A 21,819-nucleotide genomic window follows, 5' to 3' on the forward strand; every position below is an offset into this window, starting at 1 on the left:
CCACTGCCTGATAAGCCTGCTTGCTGCTAGCAATGATACCGGGCTTAACCAGTCCACACTAAAAACTCACACCTCTTGGGAGTGCCAGGGCACTCTTTAGAATTTGTACAACTCACATTCATTTCAATAGGACTTGAGCAAGAATGGCTGCCCAGCGGACAGGAGCTGCTTATATTTGTTCCATGAAAGTTTAACATTATTCTGAAAGGGCCAACTGCATTCTCTGAAACGTGCGCCAGTGCCCATGACTGAGCTTGAGAATTAAAATCTAACTTTGTGTGAGATGAACACAAAGCCTTCCTAATTCCAAATGTGTAGGCTGAGCTGCAGTCACTCAGTAGTTAAGGAAAAGCACTTTGCATGGGCTCAGAACAGATTTTAAAAAATGCTTCTTCACTCAGTTAAACTACACAATTTGCTCTCACAGGAGGTGGTGGTACCTACCAACTTGGATAGCTTTAAATGAGGTTTGGACAAATTCATGGAGGGACAGGGCTACTGACAGCTTCTAACCATGATGGCTAAGTCCTACCTTCACTGTCAGATGCAACATGCCTCTGGATACCAGCTGCTGAGGGGTGCTGGTGAACAGAGTGCTGCTACACTCATGTCCAGCTTGCAGGCTTCCCACAGGGATCTGGTTGGCCATTGTGTGAACAGGATGCTGGACCTGGTTGCAATCCAGCAGACTCATCTCATGTCCTTAAGAACCCTCCTTTATTATTCATACATTCCAGGTCTTGGACATAGCGCACTGAAAAGTTGTTGGTGTTGGCATCCATCTGTCACTGGTAAGTGATTATAGTGTTTACATCAGCCTTAACTCATATTAAGGCCTGTCTACGGTGCCAGTTCCCTATTTACAGTATATAACAGAAATCTCTCAGTGGAATACTTCGGGTTACAGATGCTTCAGGTTGTGTGTTTTCGGGTTGCGCACCGCACCGAACCCAGAAGTACAAAAATGGGTTACTTCTGGGTTTCGGCACTTGCACATGCGCAGAAGCGCTAAATCGTGCTTTGCGCATGCGCAGAAGCGCCAGATCGTGGCCCGCACGTGTGCAGATGCGGCGCTGCGGGTTGCAAACACTGCGGGTTGCAAACGTGCCTCCCACATGGATCACGTTCGCAACCCAAGCGTCCACTGTACACTGATGGTCTTTCTCTGCCTCCAGCTCCTCTCCTGTAAGGCCCAGCATTCAAATGACCTCCCCAACCCTGAGCCAAATTTTATCCAAATCCTTGCAGAAATAGTTTTAGAGAGCTTAAAATGGGGTGGTACTGTTTCTAAAACAAGGTGAACATTGCTAAATGCAGTGCAAGTCCTCTTACATAATAGGCATTTTACATAATAGCAGGTTGGTGTTGGGATTCAAGCATGCCAAAGGGCTTGTGCTTACCCACTGGGATGTCTGATCTGTGTGGAAAGGCCAGAGATGGCCCAAGGCTTTTTCATTACAGTCAAACCTCGGTTGTCGAACATAATCAGTTCCGGAAGGCTTCCGAAACGTTTGACAACCAAATTGTGGCTTCCAATTGGTTGCAAGAGTTTCCTGCACTCAGAGGAAGCCAAGTCGGACATTTGGCTTCTGAAAAACATTTGAAAACCGGACCATTTACTCCCAGGTTTTTGGCGTTCAGGAACCAAAACGTTCCAAAACGGAGCCGTTCGGGAGCCAAGGTCTGACTGTACTCCTCTTGTCTTAAAGAGATTTGAAAAACTATATTAGGTTTCTCATCCGTCTTACTATGCCAATTGACTCTTTTAAATGACTAGGACCTTGGGGAGGGACCAGAGCTCCATTGTAGAGCTAGTGGGTCAGTCATGGGCATCTCCAGCTAAAAGAGGTGGCAGCAGGTAATCTACAAGATTCTAGGCCGCTGGTGACAGTCAGAGTGGTACTGGAAGTGCTGGGGTACAACTCAGTTTGTACTGGACACTGATGTGTCTGTATGGGAAAGAGTAGAAGAGAGAAAAGGAAACCTCCAAGTTTCCTAGACTGTCCTTTCTGACCTTCCATGAGGTGCTAAACTGATACTCTTACTGACCTCATTTTCTACTTCCATCTTCATCCTCACCTTGGGAGAGGAGACATTTTGTGTGTCTCTGCTGCTGAGATGCAAGAGAAAGCATAGCTCAAGGAATCTCCACCTCAGTTAGATACAGCTAGGAACTTTCCTATCAAGCATGATTTTCTAGTAAATAAATGTAGATTTCTTACTTTCCTAAACTCAGAGGCTCAGTGTGCTTTTATCCAAGGTAAAACACACTCCTCCAACAGGGACTCAGTATGAAGTTCAACTTCTGAGGAGAGCTTTAGCTCCAAAGGCCAACAAGCAGAATAGGGAACCAGTGACCCTCAAGATGATGCTGAATTACAGCTCCCATCATCCTTGGTCATTTACTATGCTGGCAGAGGCTGATGGAACCTGAAGTCCAACAACATTTAGAGGTCTGCAGGCTCCCCATTCCTGCCGTAAACAATACTGAGCTAGATGAACAAGTAGTCTGACCAGCTTTGTCTGTTCCTATGAGCTCAGTATTTATTTACAGTGACCACAATCAGGAAAACCTGTTCCATGCACTCAGATTCTTCCATGTGGCCGGTGGGAATGCACAACTTCCTTTCTTCTTTTGCCCACCGCCATGCTATATCAGGGAATGATGTGAACCAGCCATGAGTTTCTAAAGCAATTTGCCACACAGCTTGAAGGGGAGGTGGAAGGCTATGATGAATTCAATACCAAAGAGATGGTTATATGTGTCTCTTGGTTAATTAGATTGTGGCAAATAGTACTGTCTCTCCTGAGCCACAATTAGCAGCATGATATGTGATGCATAAGCAACTCCATTTAATTATATCTTTGATTCAATAATCCACTTGCACTGTGGCTGCAGAGCCTGCAGATGGAAGGATCCAATGGAGCCCAGTTGTTCTCTCTCTCTCTCTCTCTCTCTCTCTCTCACACACACACACACACACACACAAATAAAGGCCACACAATGGATGTTAGAAGGAATACCAGTCCATGCCTTTTATATCCCTCCCTTTCCATGCCGTACAAATTAATTGTTCTCCAAGGCAGGGAGAGGGATGGATAAGGATATGAAGGGTCTGTGCACAGACCTTAGACTGGTGTCCTCCAGCTCTTTTGGACTACAGCTACTTTCAGCCCCAGCCAGTGTAACCAATGGGCAGGAATGCTGGGAGTTGTAGTCCTAAACAGTTGTTAGCTATTCCTTCCTTAGACTCTTGTTTCTTCTCTCTCCCATCACACTGCTTCCATGACACACATATCCATGAATGTTTGTAGGTATAAATATAGTCCCATCACTAACCTCTGCCTGCATGGTGGATTGTGCAATCCATGGTGGATTGTACATGATTTCTAGAAAATACATTAATTCTATGGTGACAACAAAATCAGAATTTGACTACCTCAATAAGCATGACAGTTATAAAAATAAACAGTTTTTCATGATGAAGTTATTGGCTTTTATAAAAACATTTTATTGTCTTAATTACCGGTATTCACCTCAAACACTGTCAATCTATGAACCCAGTCTGTTGCAGATAATCTCCTTCAGACCTCATAAAATGACGTTTGTTTAAGGCTGAAGTTGACTCAAAACCTCTGCACTCCACATTCAACACAGTTCTCAACTTAAAACACTGAACTCTCAACTTAAAACACTGAACTCAACAACTTTCCTTTGACTTCCATCTTGCTAGTTTTCAAGACAATATTTTTATTGACTCACCTGACATCGAGTTATGTTTAGGTCAATTTCTTCCTGGTGCAGTAAGTCAACATAAATAATCAGCCTCAACTAAAATGATCTGCCTCCTCTGAAAAATCAAATCTGAAGTCCTGTCTGCATCTGGTTCGAAAGTATCAATTTTTTCGAAGTTATGTGGATTCTACCCCACTTTACAAAAAGGATGGAAACTCAAGTAAAAGAACGTTTTCATCATCTGTCTTAGAAAAATATCGTGACACTCTGTAGTCTTCAGAAACCCAAATGTATAGAATTTCAACCAAACACAACAGGTCAGAAATCTATTCCATGAGAACGGACAAAGGAACCACTCTCAGTGCCTAATTTAAATACAGGTCTGATTGTGTATCCCATGAAAGGCACACTAATAAGGCAGGAGTTTCTCTAATGGAAGGAACTCCCAAGTGGTTTATATACTGCTTTAGAAGCCAGCAATGAGCCAGCCTTGGCACAACATTTTGCTGTTTCATCGGTGGGGCAATTGTGACTGATATTCTCTGCGTGGACACCACTGCTTAATCCTATGCAAACTAACTAAGGAGCAAATCACACTGAATCAGTCAGACTTACTTCTGTGTAAGAATGCATAGCATTGCACTGTAAGGTGTCTTTAACTCAACAAGAGCCCAACAGAAAGCAAACAAAAGACAAAAAAAAAACCACCGGCAAACTAAACTGAAAACATGCTTTGATCAAAGCAGTTGTGTAATAATAATACAGACAACTCTTTAGAAAGGTTTTACTGCCTCTTTTTCCATCGCTCCATCCATTCTGGCTTTCCCACCAAACCACCTTCCTTCTGTGCCCTCCTGAAATTAAGCTGAGGAGTGTATAAAATTGGACTAAGGACCACAGGCTTCCCATCCCTGTTCTAGTTAGTGAGAACAAACTCTGTTCAAACCATGGTTTCCAATCCTGGTCTGTATAATAAATTACAGTTTAAACAAACCAAAGAATTTGAACACTAGGGGAAACTGGGTTTAGCTTAAACAGGGAGCAGAAACTCCCAGTCTCCACTTCTGGTACCAAAAAGAAGAATAGAAACGAGATGAGAGTGCAGAATCTCAAGCCTTTCCATGGCTTGTTCCACGGTGGTGTTTCTGGATGTTGTTGGATTCCAACTCCCATTAGGCTAATGGGAACTGTAGTACAGCGACATTTGGTTGTCATCACATTGGCTGCCCCATATTGTACGGAGAAACCCTTACATCTGAACAAGGCCTGTACATTTAACAATTGTATGCCAACGTCAGTCACAATACCCTTTACTTGTCACTAGCATGACATATAGAACTATTTTTTGACAGGAGAAAGAAGAAGAAGAAAAACAACCATAATGGAAATGTTTATCTTCTGAAACCAGGGAGGTTATTTTCCTGCCACAGTTAGAATATCCATTCCAAATTCTGCCAGCTGAAAGGATAGTAAAGTACTGTAATATTTATGTCAGAACGTGAAAACTATTTCAAAGCTACCGTATTTTTCGCCCTATAGGACGCACCGTCCCATAAGGCGCACCTAGTTTTTTGGGGGGAAATAAAGGGGGGGAAATTATTTCCCCCCCAGGCACGGGGCTGGGGCGGGGGAGGCCCGAGCTTCCCCTGACCCAGCTCCCAAACAGGCAGCTCTCTGCAAGCCGTGGCAGCCCAGCGCTGGCTCCTGCTGCTTGCTGAGAGGTCCGCGAAGCCTGGGCGTGCTGATCTCAGCGCGCGCAGGCTTCGGCATGCTGGCAACTCTCCGCAAGCAGCGGGAGCGCTCCCGCTGCTTGCGGAGAGGTCCGCGAAGCCTGGGCGCACTGATCTCAGCGCGCACAGGCTTCAGCATGCAGGCAACTCTCCGCAAGCAGCGGGAGCGCTCCCGCTGCTTGCGGAGAGATCCGCGAAGCCTGGAGAGCGAGAGGGGTCGGTGCCCACCGACCCCTCTCGCTCTCCAGGCTTCAGCAAAAGCCTGCATTCGCCCCATAGGACGCACACACATTTCCCCTTCATTTTTGGAGGGGAAAAAGTGCGTCCTATAGGGCGAAAAATACGGTACTTCAGAAACATATGCCCCAATATGCATGAAAAGTGCTACTGCTACACCAGCTCAAATGAGATAGTAGCATTCGGTGGCTTAAAGCCTCTGTCAAGCAGGGAACATAATTTCTGCTTCATTCACACTGCTTCTCAGTAAGACCTTCCTGAAAACAAAAGGACCTTTTAGGGCAGAAGCCTAACACATTGGAACTTACATAAAGAGGTACTTCAGTGCAGCTCAGTTCCATCGTTGCAGCATCTACAAATAGAGGAAACCAAAGTAATTATCACACACTTTAATTCAAGGCATTGACACTATTCTGTGCATTGTTCTGAATCCAACGCTCAGCCTATCACCATGGCATCTGAATTGCTTTCCAAGCAAGCAATTTCCGAGTATCTGTAAAAGCCACTCCTCCTTGTGCATTTCTCCATAGCCAAGGGAACATGGCAGGTACAAAAGCAGAATTACAGGGGGAAAGTTATACCAGTTTAAAAAACAACTGGTTAAATTTAAACGCATTTGCAGAGCATCAATATATATTTGCTTCAGTTTCCATGAGATTATTCACTATAAACCTGTGCCGTGGCTTATTTCAGCTCTGTATATTGTTATCTGTAGTTTAGAATCATAGAATTGTAGCATTGGAAGGGACCCTGAGGATCATCTAGTCCAACCCCCAGCAATGCAGGAATATGCAGCTGTCACATATGGGGATCGGACCTGCAGCATTGACATTATCAGCACCATGCTCTAACCAACTGAGCAAATAGGATACTTTCAGTAAATGTGGTGAAAAATCCAGGGATCAATATTGTTTTGCTCTTGTTTTCTTCACCACAGGCGAAAAGTATGCTCAATCGGTTTAAAATTCCTCAGTTAATAATGCCATACATTTTTCACCTGTCATAATTATCCATTGGTGTTCATTCACATAAATTATGTTGCATTTTTTAAAAAAGCAATTGACCATATTTTTGATAGGGGTGCTTGCTTTTATTAATAGATTACACGAACATATTTTGAGTAAACTATTACTCTGAAGTTACAGTTTAAAATAAGTTGAGAGAAGTCGGCAGTTCTTCAGCAATTATCACAACATACCCTGTCATTTTGCTTGCTGCCTAACCCATCATTTTGCACAAACTCTTATACTGCCCCCAGCAAGCTTTACACTTCAAACAGCAAAGCAAGGTGGATGTTCGCAAGTAGGAATGGTTGAATCTGCCACTTCTTCATTTTTCTCCATATTTCCACATCTGTTTGTGATTTTTTTAAGTCCTCCTGAAAATTCCTCAGCATTGTAGTGTGAATTTCTCCTAATATAACCACCATTGTGTGTGATTTTGTCTAATATACACATATTTGCAAAACAATTTACCCTAATATGATGTGGTTTTGTATGCTAATTTCAGTAGCATACCTATATTAAGCATACACTAATCTAGTATATCCAGTTTTGTAAACATTACTCAGCAGGAAAACTGCATTGCAAAATTCAAATAAGGATTTAATTTCGAAAGATTCGCATATTGTTTTGGAAAGTTCACACTAGGCAGGCACACTTTTCTCCCTTATCCCTATTTGTGATTCTACTCACAGTTTGGCTGAAGTAGGAACCTCCTGCTTCAAATAACAAGCTAGAGTCCTTTCCTCCTGTTGATCTGCAAAGCAGATCCCCATACAATTGATTTCATTCAAGGAAGGGGGTCTGTTTCTTTAGACTCTTTCCCAAGAGAGATATTGGACTAGACCACAAGTTTCTTGCTTGCCAGGATCAGCTTACAGAAAACCTCTTTCATTGGAGGTTTTAAAGCAGATGTTGCAAGGCCGTCTGTCAGGGATGCTTCAGTTGTGATTTCTACATTGCAAGGAGTTGGACTCGATGACACCTGGAGTCCCTTCCAGTGATACAATTCTATGATTCTAAGATTCCCAGCCTGCCATGCTACTCTATTCCAGCAGCTAATCTACTTACAACCGCTACAGTTATACCTCATGTTACGTCCACTTCATATTACGTTCTTTCAGGTTACGTCCCGCTGTGACCTGGAAGTACCAGAAAGGGTTACTTCCAGGTTTCACCGCTCACGCATCCGCAGAAGGGCAAAATGGCGTCAAGCGCATGTGCAGAAGCGGCAAATCGCAACCCACGCACGTTCAGATGCACCGCTGCGGGTTGCATTCTTTTCATGTTGTGAACGGGCCTCCAGAACGGATCCCATTCACAACCAGAGGTACCACTGTACTTACAAGTTGTCGAGTCCCACAAGCTGAGCATTTACTCATGAGTAATTCCTGAGCTGCAAATGCTCAGAAAGCAATGGAAAGCAATCCAAAGCTCCTCACCTAATGGCAAGGAGTAGCATTTCTAGGATGTGTAGACCGGTTGACTGCAATACTGAGTTTTCAACTGAGTAACTCAATCTTCCCATTTGGCAAAAATATAAACAGTTATAAGACGTTGAACAGTTTGCCTTCCTTCTCCCATCACAGCCACAGTGGGCAGCCTAAAAAATATTTTATTTGAAATCAGTTCAGGTTGGGTGTGGAAACAAAATTTGGAATGATTTATCATTTAGCTGATAAATGTACTAAGCAAAATACTCCCACAAAAAGGAACAAAAATTGGACCTGGAACAAAAAGTCTGCCCTAAAGGAGGTCACCTTCATTCAGAAATGGATTTGTTAGTCAAGTTGAACATTTTCCAAAATAAATATGCTTCTGTTTTGCACAGTCTATTATTTCATACCATGTGGCATCAATGAGTCAGAAATTGTTTAAACATTTCTTCTCTTGTGGATGCAAATCTACCTGCACCGTTTCCACTGCAACAAAACAAAACCGATTCCTTGTTTCTATGACTAATTCCTTGTTCCTGTTAGGCAGTATTCACTAAACTGTTGCCCTCCAGATTTTTTTTTTACTACAACTGCCATCAGCCCCAGCTAGAATGCTACAAAGGGCTAATAAGGACTGATTCACACATTACATTACTTATGTACACAGAAGTAAGCTCCACACAGGGTGGAGGAAGCCCAGAGCAAACTTTCTTTTCACCGTGAGGGCATTGTCAAGCTAGCAAACAGAAGTAGCAGCTGTCCAATTAACACAGTTGCAGCAAACAGACCACGAATGCTGTGCAGAACTCAAAAGTCGAAGAACAAACGGTGGTATTCAGTAAAGTCCTACTTAAAGTAGACCCACTGACATTAATGAACCTAGCGCTGTCATCATGTGCATTAACTTCATTGGGTCTACTCTGTATAGCTCTACCATTAAATATCACCCAAGCATGCACCATGCCTCTGCTTTGATCACCTCCAGATATATTGAGTGCAGGGTTCCCTACTATTATGGTAGCCTCTTATAAACATTGCCCAAAAGAGAAGTGCCTCACCAAAAAAAAGCAGAAAAGACGGTGCATATTTGCATAAATTTTGCTGCTTTATAGGTGTAGATGCATATTTTTAAAAAAAATACTATAATTTAAATAGAAATACAGTGCCATTTCACCACAGTTGAGGATTTTAAAAAAAGAAAATTTCAGACTGCTGCAGAAATGTACAGAACCAAATTTAAGATTGGAAAAGATGAGAAGTGGAGAGAACTGAAATTAACACAGATTCTTCCATCCCTAGTCCCAATACAGCAGCTGAACATTAGTTGACTCTCACTGGCTCTCCATGGTATCAGGCAGAGATCTTTCACCATCACCTGCTAACCTGAACTCTTTAACTGGAGATGGCAGGGATTGCAGCCTTAAGCCATTCAACCCGACTCTGCTCTTTAAGATATGCAACTAGAGACACTTTAAAATTATTGACAGCCACAGTGCTGCTTTGCCCAAACAAATCCCATACACAACAACAACTTTGCACATCACCCTTGTTTGTGATATTCAGAGTAGATCCACTGGAATTAGTGGACCATTAATTTCAATGGCCTGCTCTGAATATAGCTAGAGTTAGTTATCACCCATATCCTGGCAATGGAACAGACATGTGATAGCTGTTCTTACATTACACTCGCCTGCATCTCAAGCAGCATTAAGCCCCACACTAAGCACTCTCAGGAACATATTATGTCTTCCACGCAAAAGGACAGCAACCATTGTTTAAAAACATGCTCATTATTTCTTTTAAGCAAGCACCAGTAGTCACACATTAATAATGGTATTTCCTGAAAGGGACGTGCAACAGGACGCATAATTGATCCTCTTTGGCTTCCTGCTCTTGTGTAAGATCTTACTAACATCTGAAGAAAAACAGCAGTGTTGGTCTATACACTGTTTTGGGGACATTTACAGCAGCAAAGGGGGGGGGGGAATTGCATGTGCTGCCTCAGAGATGAAATGAAGATACTCTAAAGAAACAGCTCCAAGACTGTGAAAAAAGATCAGGCTACAGAACCCTCAAACCACACAATTTCCCCCTGTGGAACATATGATGGAGAAACTCATGAAACAGATGAAGTGGGAAGGACAGGGCAGATATAATGGGGGTCAATCATCCTCTGAGGCAACATGAGAATGGGCCTTTTCTGTGGTGGCTCCCCATTTGTGGAATGCTCTCCCTAGGGCGTTGCGGCTGGCACCTTCATTGCACACCTTAAGGCACCAGGCCACTGGATGCTTGCCCTCCAATGCCCTTTTAAATGTGCTATGGGAGGGGGATGATTGGTTTGCTTTTCTTCTTATTTTTATTATGCAGTTTGTGTTTTCTATATTGTAATATTATGTTGTGAACTGCCCTGAGATTTATGAATGAAGGACAGTGTATAAAATTAATAAATAAAAAATACAATAAAAATAAATAAAATCACAGCTGAAAGGATTGTTGGCCACCTCTGGGGATGTACTCTCCCTCCTCTCACCTGCATCATCCTTTATTGCCGTTCAGGCTTCTTGAAACCATGAAACCACAGCTTGTATGGAGCAATTTAGCTGCCATAATTGCCTGCCTTTTAGGGTGAAAGCAGACCCTTTCCTGTTAAAGCTAAGTTGTGGCAGGCCTGACCAGGGCCAGATCAAACCATTTTTGCCACCTGAGGCAAGGCAGAACCTGCCAATGCTACACCACACAGCACTGCTGGTTGCTACTTACTGCACCACAGAGAAGCCACCCCAGGTCTCACAAGGTTTTGCCAAGATGTCCACTGAGGCAGATGCCGCCAACAGGGGAATTCCAGAAGCACAGCAGTGGCTGGCAATGAGGCTGGGGTCTGGGCAAACTGTCACTTGGGCAAACTGTCACCAAACTGCCACCTGAGACAACTGGCTCAGGGTGACTTATGTTACGGCCAGCTGTGGGCTGAGAAACTGCTCAGCAGACGACCAGTTTGGGGCTTGCTCTCAGGATGAAGGATTTTCAAGTTTTCTAGAAGCACTGCGTATCAAGAAAGTTCCCCACTGACAGAGCCCCAAGAAAGGGTACGTTTTGCCTGGAAGTGCAAAGCACATTGTGATGAGATACTAAATGAGAACCAATTTTTAACAGAAAGAATGAGTTAGAAGATTATTTTAGTGTGCGCACCATTAAAGAAATCAGATTAAGCAAAGTACACAACAGGGAAGAATACTTGGCTAAGTGATCACATGTACAGATTCACTTTATTTATCCTTCCTTCTTCCCCCTAAGAAACATTTATGCTGCTATTGTTTGGAACTGCACAACACCCGCCGCCACCTGCCAGCTGCTTCGTAAACTGAAAGGGAAAAGAAAACAGATATTTAAACACAACACCCCAGCGATGGCAAAATAACTTCAGAAGAGGGATACATGGAGTCTGGCCTCCCGTCCACATCCTGCCCATTTGGCCACATTTAAAAAATGGCATTTGTAAATATATAAAAATAAAACACCTGTATTGCAAAAAATTCTAGAGGTAAGAAAAATGGAAGAGTAACTGAGTGGCTCTGTGGGTTAAACCACAGTGCCTAGGACTTGCCAATCAGAAGGTTGGCGGTTCAAATCCCCGCAATGGGGTGAGCTCCTGTTGCTCGGTCTCTGCTCCTGCCAACCTAGCAATTCAAAAGCACATCAAAGCGCAAGTAGATAAATAGGTACCACTCCAGTGGGAAGGTAAACGGAGTTTCCGTGCACTGCTCTGGTTTGCCAGAAGCGGCTTAGTCATGCTGTACCCAGAAGCTGTACGCCGGCTCCCTTGGCCAGTAAAGCAAGATGAGCGCCGCAACCCTAGAGCCGGCCATGACTGGACCTAACGGTCAGGGGTCCCTTTACCTTTACCTTTAACTGAGTTCCAAACTGCACCTCTGCCTTCTGAATTTTCACCAGGCATTGCCCACATGCATTCAACCCTTATCATCACAGGGTGTAACTGAACATTACAAAGGGCATGGGTTTACCATCAACTATGGCAGCCCCAGGCTGAATTCCATCTGCCGTGCAATTACATCAGAGCATGGAGTCAACTGTACTAGACAAGTGGAAGGAGGCAGCCCAATGCCCCTTGTAGCATTTACTTCCACCTTATGAAGAAGGCGGGAGCTTGCTTTTTAACCAAAAATGTTCACAAAAACATTGCTCAACATTAGAAATAAAGGATTGCTTCTGGGAATTAGGACCAAATTTGCTTGGCTATAGGTAGGAGTCCTATTCCTCACCACCACCACACCCAATTGGTGAATCAGCAATAGCTTCTTAACCAAGGGTGTGGCATTTCATAAGCTCACAGGCTGCCACTAATAATAAAGTTTCTGTAATCAGAACTTGACAGTCGCATTAGCAATATGTAAAAGCGGAAAGGGTTCTGGGGCATTCTCCCATGGCCACATTAGCAGGGGGGAAACCTGGCAGGAACATTTTTGTTGGCTAAAAGTTAAGCAGAAGCACTCCAACAGACACATCTTACCCTTTCTTTCTTTTCAGGTGTTTCATGTATTGTCATTAATGAAAACACAATACAAACACACAACACAAACACAATAAAAACACATCAGAGTTCACCTCAATGTTGAAAACAAATAAAAGGGGGGGGATCTAAAGTTAAAGATCAGTTCCTGAAAAGTTTAATAAGAGCTGTCCCAAATTACAAAGCTGCTAAGCACCAAACTACCCATGACCTGTGATTAGACTCCTGGCAACTATTTTTCAATGCTTAGCAGCAGCTGCAAGTACCTGTAAAAACTCACTTGGAGATGTGGCCTTAACAAGGCAAGACTTAGGTGCAGGAATCCAGAACCCCTCACTTAGCAGAACAGGGGGTCCCCAAATGAACCAAGGCTGGCTTGCCACATTGTGAAATAATGTATGTTATCATCTAAAGAGCACCCCAGTCTATTAAGCCCATAGTCTATAATGACCTAACTGCACCATGGCTGCGGGTGAGGAGGGCAGTGTTAACCCTTTTCTCCTCCACTCCCCCCCCCCCCATTTTGAGGCTACTAATACTCTCACTGAAGGGGAGGAACAAGCAGGTGTATCAACTGGGACAATAGCATAGGGGTGAGGGCTAAACACCTCTCCAAGTTCTACTGCTTTGAGGCCATCCACCTGCTTGCTTTGTAGCTTTAAAAAAATATTGGGAAATCATGGCTATCCCACATCATGTGTTGGGATCATTCAATAAATGCCACAATTCTATCCATGCCAAAACACATGCATGGATTGACTTTCATATTCTGAACATACCATTCTAACGTACTCCATTGCTGTCTCAAGTGTGCTGGAAGGAGTAGTTTCAATGACTCCCTGTGCTGGCAGTCTATATAGCAAATGTTTTGCTGACCTGACTCTATGAGTGGTTTCATATGGGAGATTTAAATGGTCTTTGAACATCTCATGTGGTATCTATATGGGTGTCTGGTGGTTCTTAATGCAATAGAGGTATCCTTTGCAATGCACAGATCAGCGTATTAGCACTGCCCACTTTCACTGGAGGGACACAGGTGGCGCTGTGGGATCAACCACAGAGCCTAGGACTTGCTGATCAGAAGGTTGGCGGTTCGAATCCCCGCGACGGGGTGAGCGCCCGTTGTTCGGTCCCTGCTCCTGCCAACCTAGCAGTTCAAAAGCACATCAAAAATGCAAGTAAATAAATAGGTACCGCTCTGGCGGGAAGGTAAACGGCATTTCCATGTGCTGTTCTGGTTTGCCAGAAGTAGCTTAGTCATGCTGGCCACATGACCCGGAAGCTGTACGCCGGCTCCCTCGGCCAATAAAGCGAGATGAGCGCTGTAACCCCAGAGTCGGCCACAACTGGACCTAATGGTCAGGGGTCCCTTTACCTACTTTCACTGGACTCCCCCCCCCGCCATAGCATCGTATTTCCCCCCTTCCCTGCGTCTCCTATAAGGGGGTTCATGTTTCCATTCAAAGCTCTATCTTTTTCCACACTTCCTTCTTCTAGGTCAAAAAGTGATCCTCGGTGTGAGCCTGCCAAGCCACTTGTTACGCACATTGCTTCCTTTTCAAATCCTGCTACTTCAACCCTTCTTTTAACAGCAACAACAGAAGCATCACACATAAAAGCATCTTAAGTTATTCCCATTTCTGTCTCCTGGGGAGGGCCAGCAAGGACAAGCCTTTCAAAGAGGAAACAGTTTTGCACGCTGGATACTAGAAATAACGATCAGCAAATCAGTCTGGGAAGTCTAGTCTGCTCAAAGGAACAAGCAAGCCAGAAATTTAAATCTTGCGAACAAGCCAAACAGCACAGAAAAAGCACACCAGGTAGACTGGGGGCTGAGGATTGTGTTTTACAACTCTCTAACTATGATAGCTTCCTCATTTACATTTCCCCCTTTAACTGTGGGAACTGAACTTGTTGGTTCAGTAGCAATAATTCTCATTTACAGTTTAATGTGCTGTAACATAATCCTACGTTCCAACTAGCAATGCTTAGCGAACGTGTGCCAAGAGAATTTGCATAGCATTTAATTAATGGACCAGCAAATCTATAGACATTATGCAATCATTTTGATGTGGCTGACTCCTAAAGAAGCATGCATCTTTATTCTGTTACTCGATTTGCGTCATCTGAGCACCACCTCTTACAGCGACCTTTTATACTTGGGTAACAGCAGGCATGCCTAAAGTCCGTTTCGTGGGCCCAATTCGTCCCGCTGGTCAATTCAATCCAGCCCCCGTGGTAGTATATGTCCTGGGGTAAAATCCTTTAAAAAGCTCAACAACTTTGGGGTAAAATTGTAAAAAAAAAGTTCAATAACTGTGGTCGGCCCTCACGCATGTTCACTTCATCAAATCTGGCCCTCTTTGAAAAAAGTTTGGGCACCCCTGGGTAACAGCAAGTGACCTCTTCTGGGCAGTGTTTAAGGAGGTCCTGGACTGCCCAGATGACAAGACACACAGCCCTCTGGGCCTCACTGATGTGACCCAAAGGAAAAGCAATACATTTAGCATCTGCATGGTTGCAGGCATCATAGATGATGCCTTCCAACTGCAAACTCTATAAAAAACAAACAAACCCATATACATTTGCATCAGTACTGCAGGGCACATCCCATGTCTATAAATTCTCCCAAGGTTTTCATGGTACACAAGAACTCTTGGTGGAAACTTCTATCTGCTGTTTTTATGTGCGGGTTTCGCTGCTTTATCTTGCTTTGTTAGCACTGCATGTACTGCATCACAGCACTGCATAATGCTTTAATTATTATAAGCCTCCTTGAGGTCATTTTACAGTGAAAGGCAAGGGGAGACTTATTGATGGAAAAGTCAATAAAATTAAGAGCATTTCCCTTTTCAAACTGTACACGTGTGATTGCTAATAACTTGCACACACTTGAAAGGGGAAAGCCACAACCACACATGTCCTGGAATTCAGTCTCTACAGCAGAACACAGAATGCATCACCTTCAACAGATTGGGGGCACTCTGGAGAAATGCAACATGTACAGTGGGTGGTTATTTTATATCGGGGGTAGGGAACTTATGGCCCTCCAGATGCTGCCAGACTACAACTTCCATCATGCCTAACCATTGGCAATGGTGGCTGTTGATGGAGGGAGTTGGGTATGCGGCATTTCTGGGCATGGCATGGGGGGGGGGCCTTCCTGACTAGAATATGGTAATCTCAAAGCAGTGGCTCATACAGAGATACAGTAGGTTGCCTACCCTGGAGGCAGGTTAGTCTGCTGTTTCTCTACATCAGGTACGACTGAACGATTCAATTCAGAGCTGAAACAGAACGACCCGACCCATAGCAAATGCTGATTGGCAGGAGGCAAGCACAGAGCAGTCATTCTGACAGTGTTAGAAACTCAGATATATAAGCTATGGGCCAAATGGCTCCTTATACCAAGGATACAGTCACCAAAATGGAATGTCTAGTTGTCATTTTTTGGGTAAGACAGCTCTAAAGTCTTGTTTTTCAAATGATGGGCTGACTGTGATTGATTCTCAGTTAAACATCTGGCTAGTTCAGATGACAACCTTGAGCTCGCTTAAGAACTTTGAGAACTTAAAAGAAGAAAAGTCACTTGATCCAAGGACAGTCCACATATATATCAGTCTACATCTACCTCTTTTTCTGCACAGAAAAAGCATTTCGGTGCCCAAAATTCATTCTGAGCGTTCAAATGAAATATAGCGAATAGAATTCTACAGGATGTATTGCTTGTGTGTGAAAACAGTCAAGATCCAACAATCCCCAGGCATGCACCTCCAGATGGTGACCCATCCTGACACCCAGGCATCTTCACTTAGTTGCCTGCAGCCAATAGACAGGTGCAAAAGGCGCCTGGCACCTGGCTAATTTCGAACACTGGTCACTCATACAGAAATGCAACAGACCTCCTCCTCCTCCTCCTCAATGAGCGGTGGGGGGGGGGGAGGGAGATACTTCTGCTATGTCTTTGCACTGATAGCCACTGGATGATTCAACTGGCTCTGCAAAAGGGACAGAAGGACCTATCCAGAATGCTGACAGGAATCAGGTGGAGAGAAAGCAGCCACTCAAACATGCAGAGATGAAACGAGCAGCCTTCTCCTTGCAAGCTCCTTTAATAATTTAATTCGTTTATTTCTCACGCAACGCCAGTTTGGAGAATGACTGACATGTCGGGCTTGAGGTCATGTTGAGTGTGCTAGAGCTTGACAGGTATCACCCTTTCTAAGTCCATGGTCAGAAGCAACCAGAAAGGGTGGCGATTGTTCTAGGTGGAAATCAGTATGCCAAATAAAATAAAGAAATTGAAACAACCACCCTTAGTTTGGCCAGCAACCTAGACTGCAAGACACTTGACAGGTGAGAACTCCACCCAAAGTAAGGAGGCCTAACAGTATATGCCTCTGAGGGAGGGAGGGAGGCAAGGAGATAAGGGCATGGGATGGCAGAGCCCTGATCCTCCAACAAAGGTGACACCAGAGGAGGCTCCTTAGGGCTGCAAGTTCATTTTGGTCAATTGCAAAATCTGTTTGCATTTCAACTTGTTGCACTGTAAATTGTTCAACACCTCTTTGGGAAGGTGGTGTGGTGTTCTTAAGCGCAGGCATTTTGAGACTCCAGCTGCATTGTGCAGATACCACAGGTGAGCCATGCATGAAATTCACTGTGAAATCAAGTTTGACATGCTACATATGGCACCAGTGCAGACAAGTCCCAAGTCAGAAGAGCTAGGTTATATAGTACAAGACTGAGACCAGCTAGCAGATGGGGCTGTACTGGACCTGGAAAATAGGTGCTGCAAAGACATATGCATCTATGTATCCCTTTGAGTCACACAGAACTCTTAATCAGGCAGAAGGAAAAAGCAAGTGTTCACAGGCACACTGGCCCAAACACCACCACGACTATTACATGCACCTTGCCTAATCTGCCTTAGAGTAGGTCAAAGGTAGGGGATCTGTAAACCAGCCAGCCTGGCCAATGGTCAAGGATTATGGGAGTTGTAGTCCAACTACATCTGAAAGGCCACAAACTCCCCATCCCTAGACTAAGCAGTTGAGTTTCTCCTGGATCCGCAAAATAAGATAAAGCAATATGTTATTTTACTAGACGAAATTCACCCTGTTGCGTAGATGTGTGCATGCAAGCCTTCAAATTACACAGAACATTTCATTAGACCTAATGGGAAAGTAGCTAATCCTTTTGGAGAAGAGTTGAGCAAACTTCAGGCTTCTCAGAGCTTTGTTTGTGTTTAACTTCAACCCCAAGAGCCACCAGCCAGAATCCTATGCAAAAGACACACAGAATTAAATAACACCTCTGAGCAAATGCTAAGCCTAGAAAGGTGTTTTAGTACTTGTTTTGAACAGAGCCAACTGTCCTTACACACAAAAATCCACACCTGCTTGGCTTTCATCATTTCAGCAGCCTAATTTAGGTGAGGAAAGTTGCTTTTCTTGTTGCTATTGTTAATTGTTACTGGGAATCAGAAACCCTCCCCAGTCTACAGCAGATCACCAGGCAGATCCCAATCTACCGTCTGCCCGCCCCTGTTTCAGAGTATATACACCTGGCAAACTTGGCTGCAAACACACAATGCCACCACTGCACTGAAAACTTCAGCTAATCTTTTTGAAGAGAATCCTTTTTCTCCCTGGCACCCCACACACTGACCTGGCAAGGTTGTGCCACCGTTTTATGTGACAGGCAGACATCCCAGAGGCGAGCCTTTCCCCCATCACGCCTTGCCGCAGCAAGAAGCTACATCGGTTGGATTTCTGCCTCTCACTGTCAACAAAGGCAGATAAGCTTTTGCCAGGGGAAGGGAAGGGAGGGCGAGCGGAGAGGTACCAAACCACCAAAACACTGCCTTGGCATAGCAAAAAGAAAAAAGAAAACGCTGCGCCTGTTGAATTGTTGCTTATTAAAGCCAAAGGCGCCATGGGAAAGAGAGAGATGAAAGACACCTGCTGAGAAAAACAGCAGAAAGCCAGACTTCGGAAAAGTTCCTTCTCCCCCAGCCCCGCCAGAAAGCGGAGTCCCAACCCCCGGTGTAGGCATTACCTGTTGCTGGCTCCCCCAGAGGAGTCCCGGAGTGGCCCTTGGAGCGCAGCCGGGGGCCGAAGAAGCGCTTCGGCGCCACCTCCGAACTGGCGCGCCCTCGAGGGGTTCTGCCTGCCCGGCACCGTCGCCGGCTGCTGCTGCAGCTACTGCTGCGCCCGAGGAGGCTCCCGAGGGGCGGAGCCGGGCGCCGCCTGCCCGCCCATCCTGCCCTCCCTCCCTCCCCGTCCGACTTGTTGCTGCCGAGCGCCGGCAGGGCCGCCCCAAGCGGCCAGGGAGCGGCTGGGCTTCTCGGCTCCCCAGAGCGCGTGTGAAAACTCTCCCGGGCAGCTGACGGGAGCCGGGCAGCGACCTCTTGCGGGCCGCCTTGCGCCAAGCAACGGCTGCACCCGGGCGACGAGAAAGCCCTGAAAGGTGCCGGGACAAGCTGAGGCAAAATGTGGAGTCGCCTCTGCTGCCAAGATGGTGGCTTGGGAAGGAGACTCTTTCAGGCCAAATGTACTTAGTGCCCGTGGATTAGGACCACGCCTAGAGTCAGCCCATTCACGCCTATACCTCCGTAATGCCGGCTCTGACTGGCAGTGGCTTTCCAGGATTCTTAGACAGGCGTGTTTTCCCCCCACTCCCAGCCCTGTCTGGCGATGCTGGGACTCGAACATGGGTCCTTTCGCATGCTCAGCCCTTCTTCCCTTTCTGGGAATCCAGCCCTAGATAAGAAAGATGCAAGTTTGTGGCCATTTTCTGGAAGCAGGGCTGGCTTGGCTCAAGAAAGAGGCAGTGCAGTGTAGTGGTTAGCATGTCAGACTAACCACAGACTGGGAGCCCAGAGTTCAAATCCACCCTGGGTGACCTTGGGCCGCTCACTGTCTCTTAGCCTAATCTTCCCTCACAGGGTTGTTGTGAGGATGCAAGTGGGGAAGGGAACCATGAGATATACATGTGATTTTTGCTGCCAGTTTAAACTTGCTTCAGTTCTTGCACTGAATCGCCCTTGGGGGCAGCAGATGGTTTATGAGATACAGGGCATTAGCTTAAGGCCAGCCCAGGCTGGACTTCATGAGATAGTCCAAAGAGAACCTGGAGGATTCTGTTGCAGTCGTCCAATTGTTCCTGTTATTTGTGAAGAGACACGGCAAAAGAATATTTGGGCACCATTGAGGGTTGAGGTTAAATGACTGGGGAAGGGGAGACCACTGTGCTCATGCACTTATCTGCCTCACAGGGAGGAAGAGGGAGGGGGGATACAAGTGCAAGATGTCCCATAATAAAGTTGGGGCTTCCCTGGTTTGATTACAGACATCCATGGGACTCACAACTTGGAAAGTACAAGGATTGTTCCACTGGATTGCATAGCATTGCTGCTAGTACGTAATTGCAGCCCTGGAGCACTGCCACAAAGATGCACAAGGGACACTGATGCAGCTGTGGAAGCATTTATGGAGAAAGGAGAATTACCCTACACTATGTACTCAAAGTTAACATGGCTTAAATTATGATCAAATAATTGATATGGGCATGGATTCTCACATTATGACCCAATCAACCAGTCTCTTTATTATGGTCAATGACCAGTATTCACACATTATTTAAAGCACAAAAGAACCACCCCTACCCATTTGTGTGTTCAAAGGCCCTTTCCACAGTTGAAAGTAACCACTTACTTCTTTTGGCCACTGTTACAGCTAATCAAACAGGTTGGGCCAGTTTATGAAGCATTACCAAAAAAAGAAGTAGTGAATAGCATTTAATCAAATGATGGTTTAACAAACAAATGACTACATGAAACACAAGCAACAATAGCTCTATCATATCACTCTGTTTGCTTTACAAATAAAAACAATATCTTGTCTACTGTTAAGAGTTCAACATTCTTGACTATACAGTGGTACCTCAGGTTACAGACGCTTCAGGTTACAGACTCCACTAACCCAGAAATAGTGCTTCAGGTTAAGAACTTTGCTTCAGGATGAGAACAGAAATCACGCGGCAGCGGCGTGGCAGCAGCGGGAGGCCCCATTAGCTAAAGTGGTACCTCAGGTTAAGAACAGTTTCAGGTTATGAATGGACCACCAGAACGAATTAAGTTCTTAACCCGAGGTACCACTGTATACCGAAGTTCTGCACCATAAATCAGTATTACTCCATGTCAAACTTTTCATCTGGAAGCAAGTTATGAAAATATTCCTGGTCACATAGATGGTGATGCATGGGAAACATCAATCTCAATAGGAGTATCTCCTACCTTGAGCAACTTAGCTAGCAGTAAGTGTATGACTCTTAGTCATTCCATTTACAATTAATTTATTTTTCTCCCTCCTACTTCATCTCAGCTTATCTTTATTAAATCTCACTCCTGTTTATACTTCTGATTTCTATGAAACATTTCTGAAGCCATTTGGATAAGACTGAATTTCTATCACAAAAGACTTAGCACTCTAATAAAGAATCCTATCAGGTATATAAGCATCCCTTTCAAGCAGCAGGCTATTCAATTAGGTATCTTAGGGGGTCAATCAAGCAACCTATTAGTGTGGTTAGGACAGGGATGGGGAACCTGTGGCCCTCTGAGGTTACTGAACTCCATCTCCCATCAGCCCCAGCTAGCATGGCCAATGATCAGGAATGTTGGGAGCTGTGGCCCCAAAACATTTGGAGGGTCAGAGTTTCCCCATTCCTAAGCTGGGACTTTGAAAATCAAAGGAGTGAAACCAACATCATGCATCTGTATATAAGTTAGTGGAAACAGACATGCCACTTAAAGTAATGCAACTTTTTTATTTTTAAAAGGCTGCACTTTTCTCAAAAAATGTATGCAGTAGATAAAATTGGTGATGGTTGTTGTTCAAAAAAACAGTATGACTTTAACAAGGACCCCTAGTGATTGTTGGAAAGTAAGATTATCTACACATTCCTCCCACCCACCGCCCATCTGTTTCAGCAGTACACGGGAACCAAAATGGCCTGCTTGCAATTGTGCTCTTAACTCTCCACCCCACCAACTAAAATTGGCCCCCTTTGAGAAAGCAACTAAAGTTTTGGTGGTCGATTGCACCAATGAAAGCTTACAGGCCTCCAGAAAGAAATGATACTT

General features: G+C 44.7%; 1 protein-coding gene and 1 long non-coding RNA gene across 8 annotated transcripts in view; both read right to left on the reverse strand.

The window, feature by feature from the left end:
• ARHGEF28 (Rho guanine nucleotide exchange factor 28) overlaps window positions 1-18,886 on the reverse strand; it is a 133,729-nt gene extending 114,843 nt beyond the window's left edge. For 6 of the 7 annotated variants that reach the window (XM_053408016.1, XM_053408014.1, XM_053408013.1 and 3 more), the window contains exons 1-2: window positions 18,732-18,886; window positions 6,012-6,055 (exon numbers count right to left, since the gene is read on the reverse strand). In XM_053408016.1, the coding sequence (XP_053263991.1) occupies window positions 6,012-6,044 (33 nt within the window). In that variant the 5' untranslated portion in view covers window positions 6,045-6,055; window positions 18,732-18,886. Of the gene's footprint in view, window positions 1-6,011; window positions 6,056-10,903; window positions 11,001-18,731 lie in introns of those variants that run through there. The other variant, XM_053408011.1, reaches the window with a different exon arrangement.
• Window positions 18,887-20,459: 1,573 nt separating this feature from the next.
• On the reverse strand, window positions 20,460-21,574 carry LOC128423270 (uncharacterized). Its single transcript, XR_008332708.1, has 2 exons — window positions 20,830-21,574; window positions 20,460-20,603 (listed from the first exon to the last, which is right to left on the reverse strand). It is a non-coding gene; the product is annotated as an uncharacterized LOC128423270 (long non-coding RNA).
• Window positions 21,575-21,819: the final 245 nt, after the last annotated feature.

This window comes from Podarcis raffonei, chromosome 11 (genome assembly GCF_027172205.1).
Source record: "Podarcis raffonei isolate rPodRaf1 chromosome 11, rPodRaf1.pri, whole genome shotgun sequence".
NCBI lineage: Eukaryota > Metazoa > Chordata > Lepidosauria > Squamata > Lacertidae > Podarcis > Podarcis raffonei.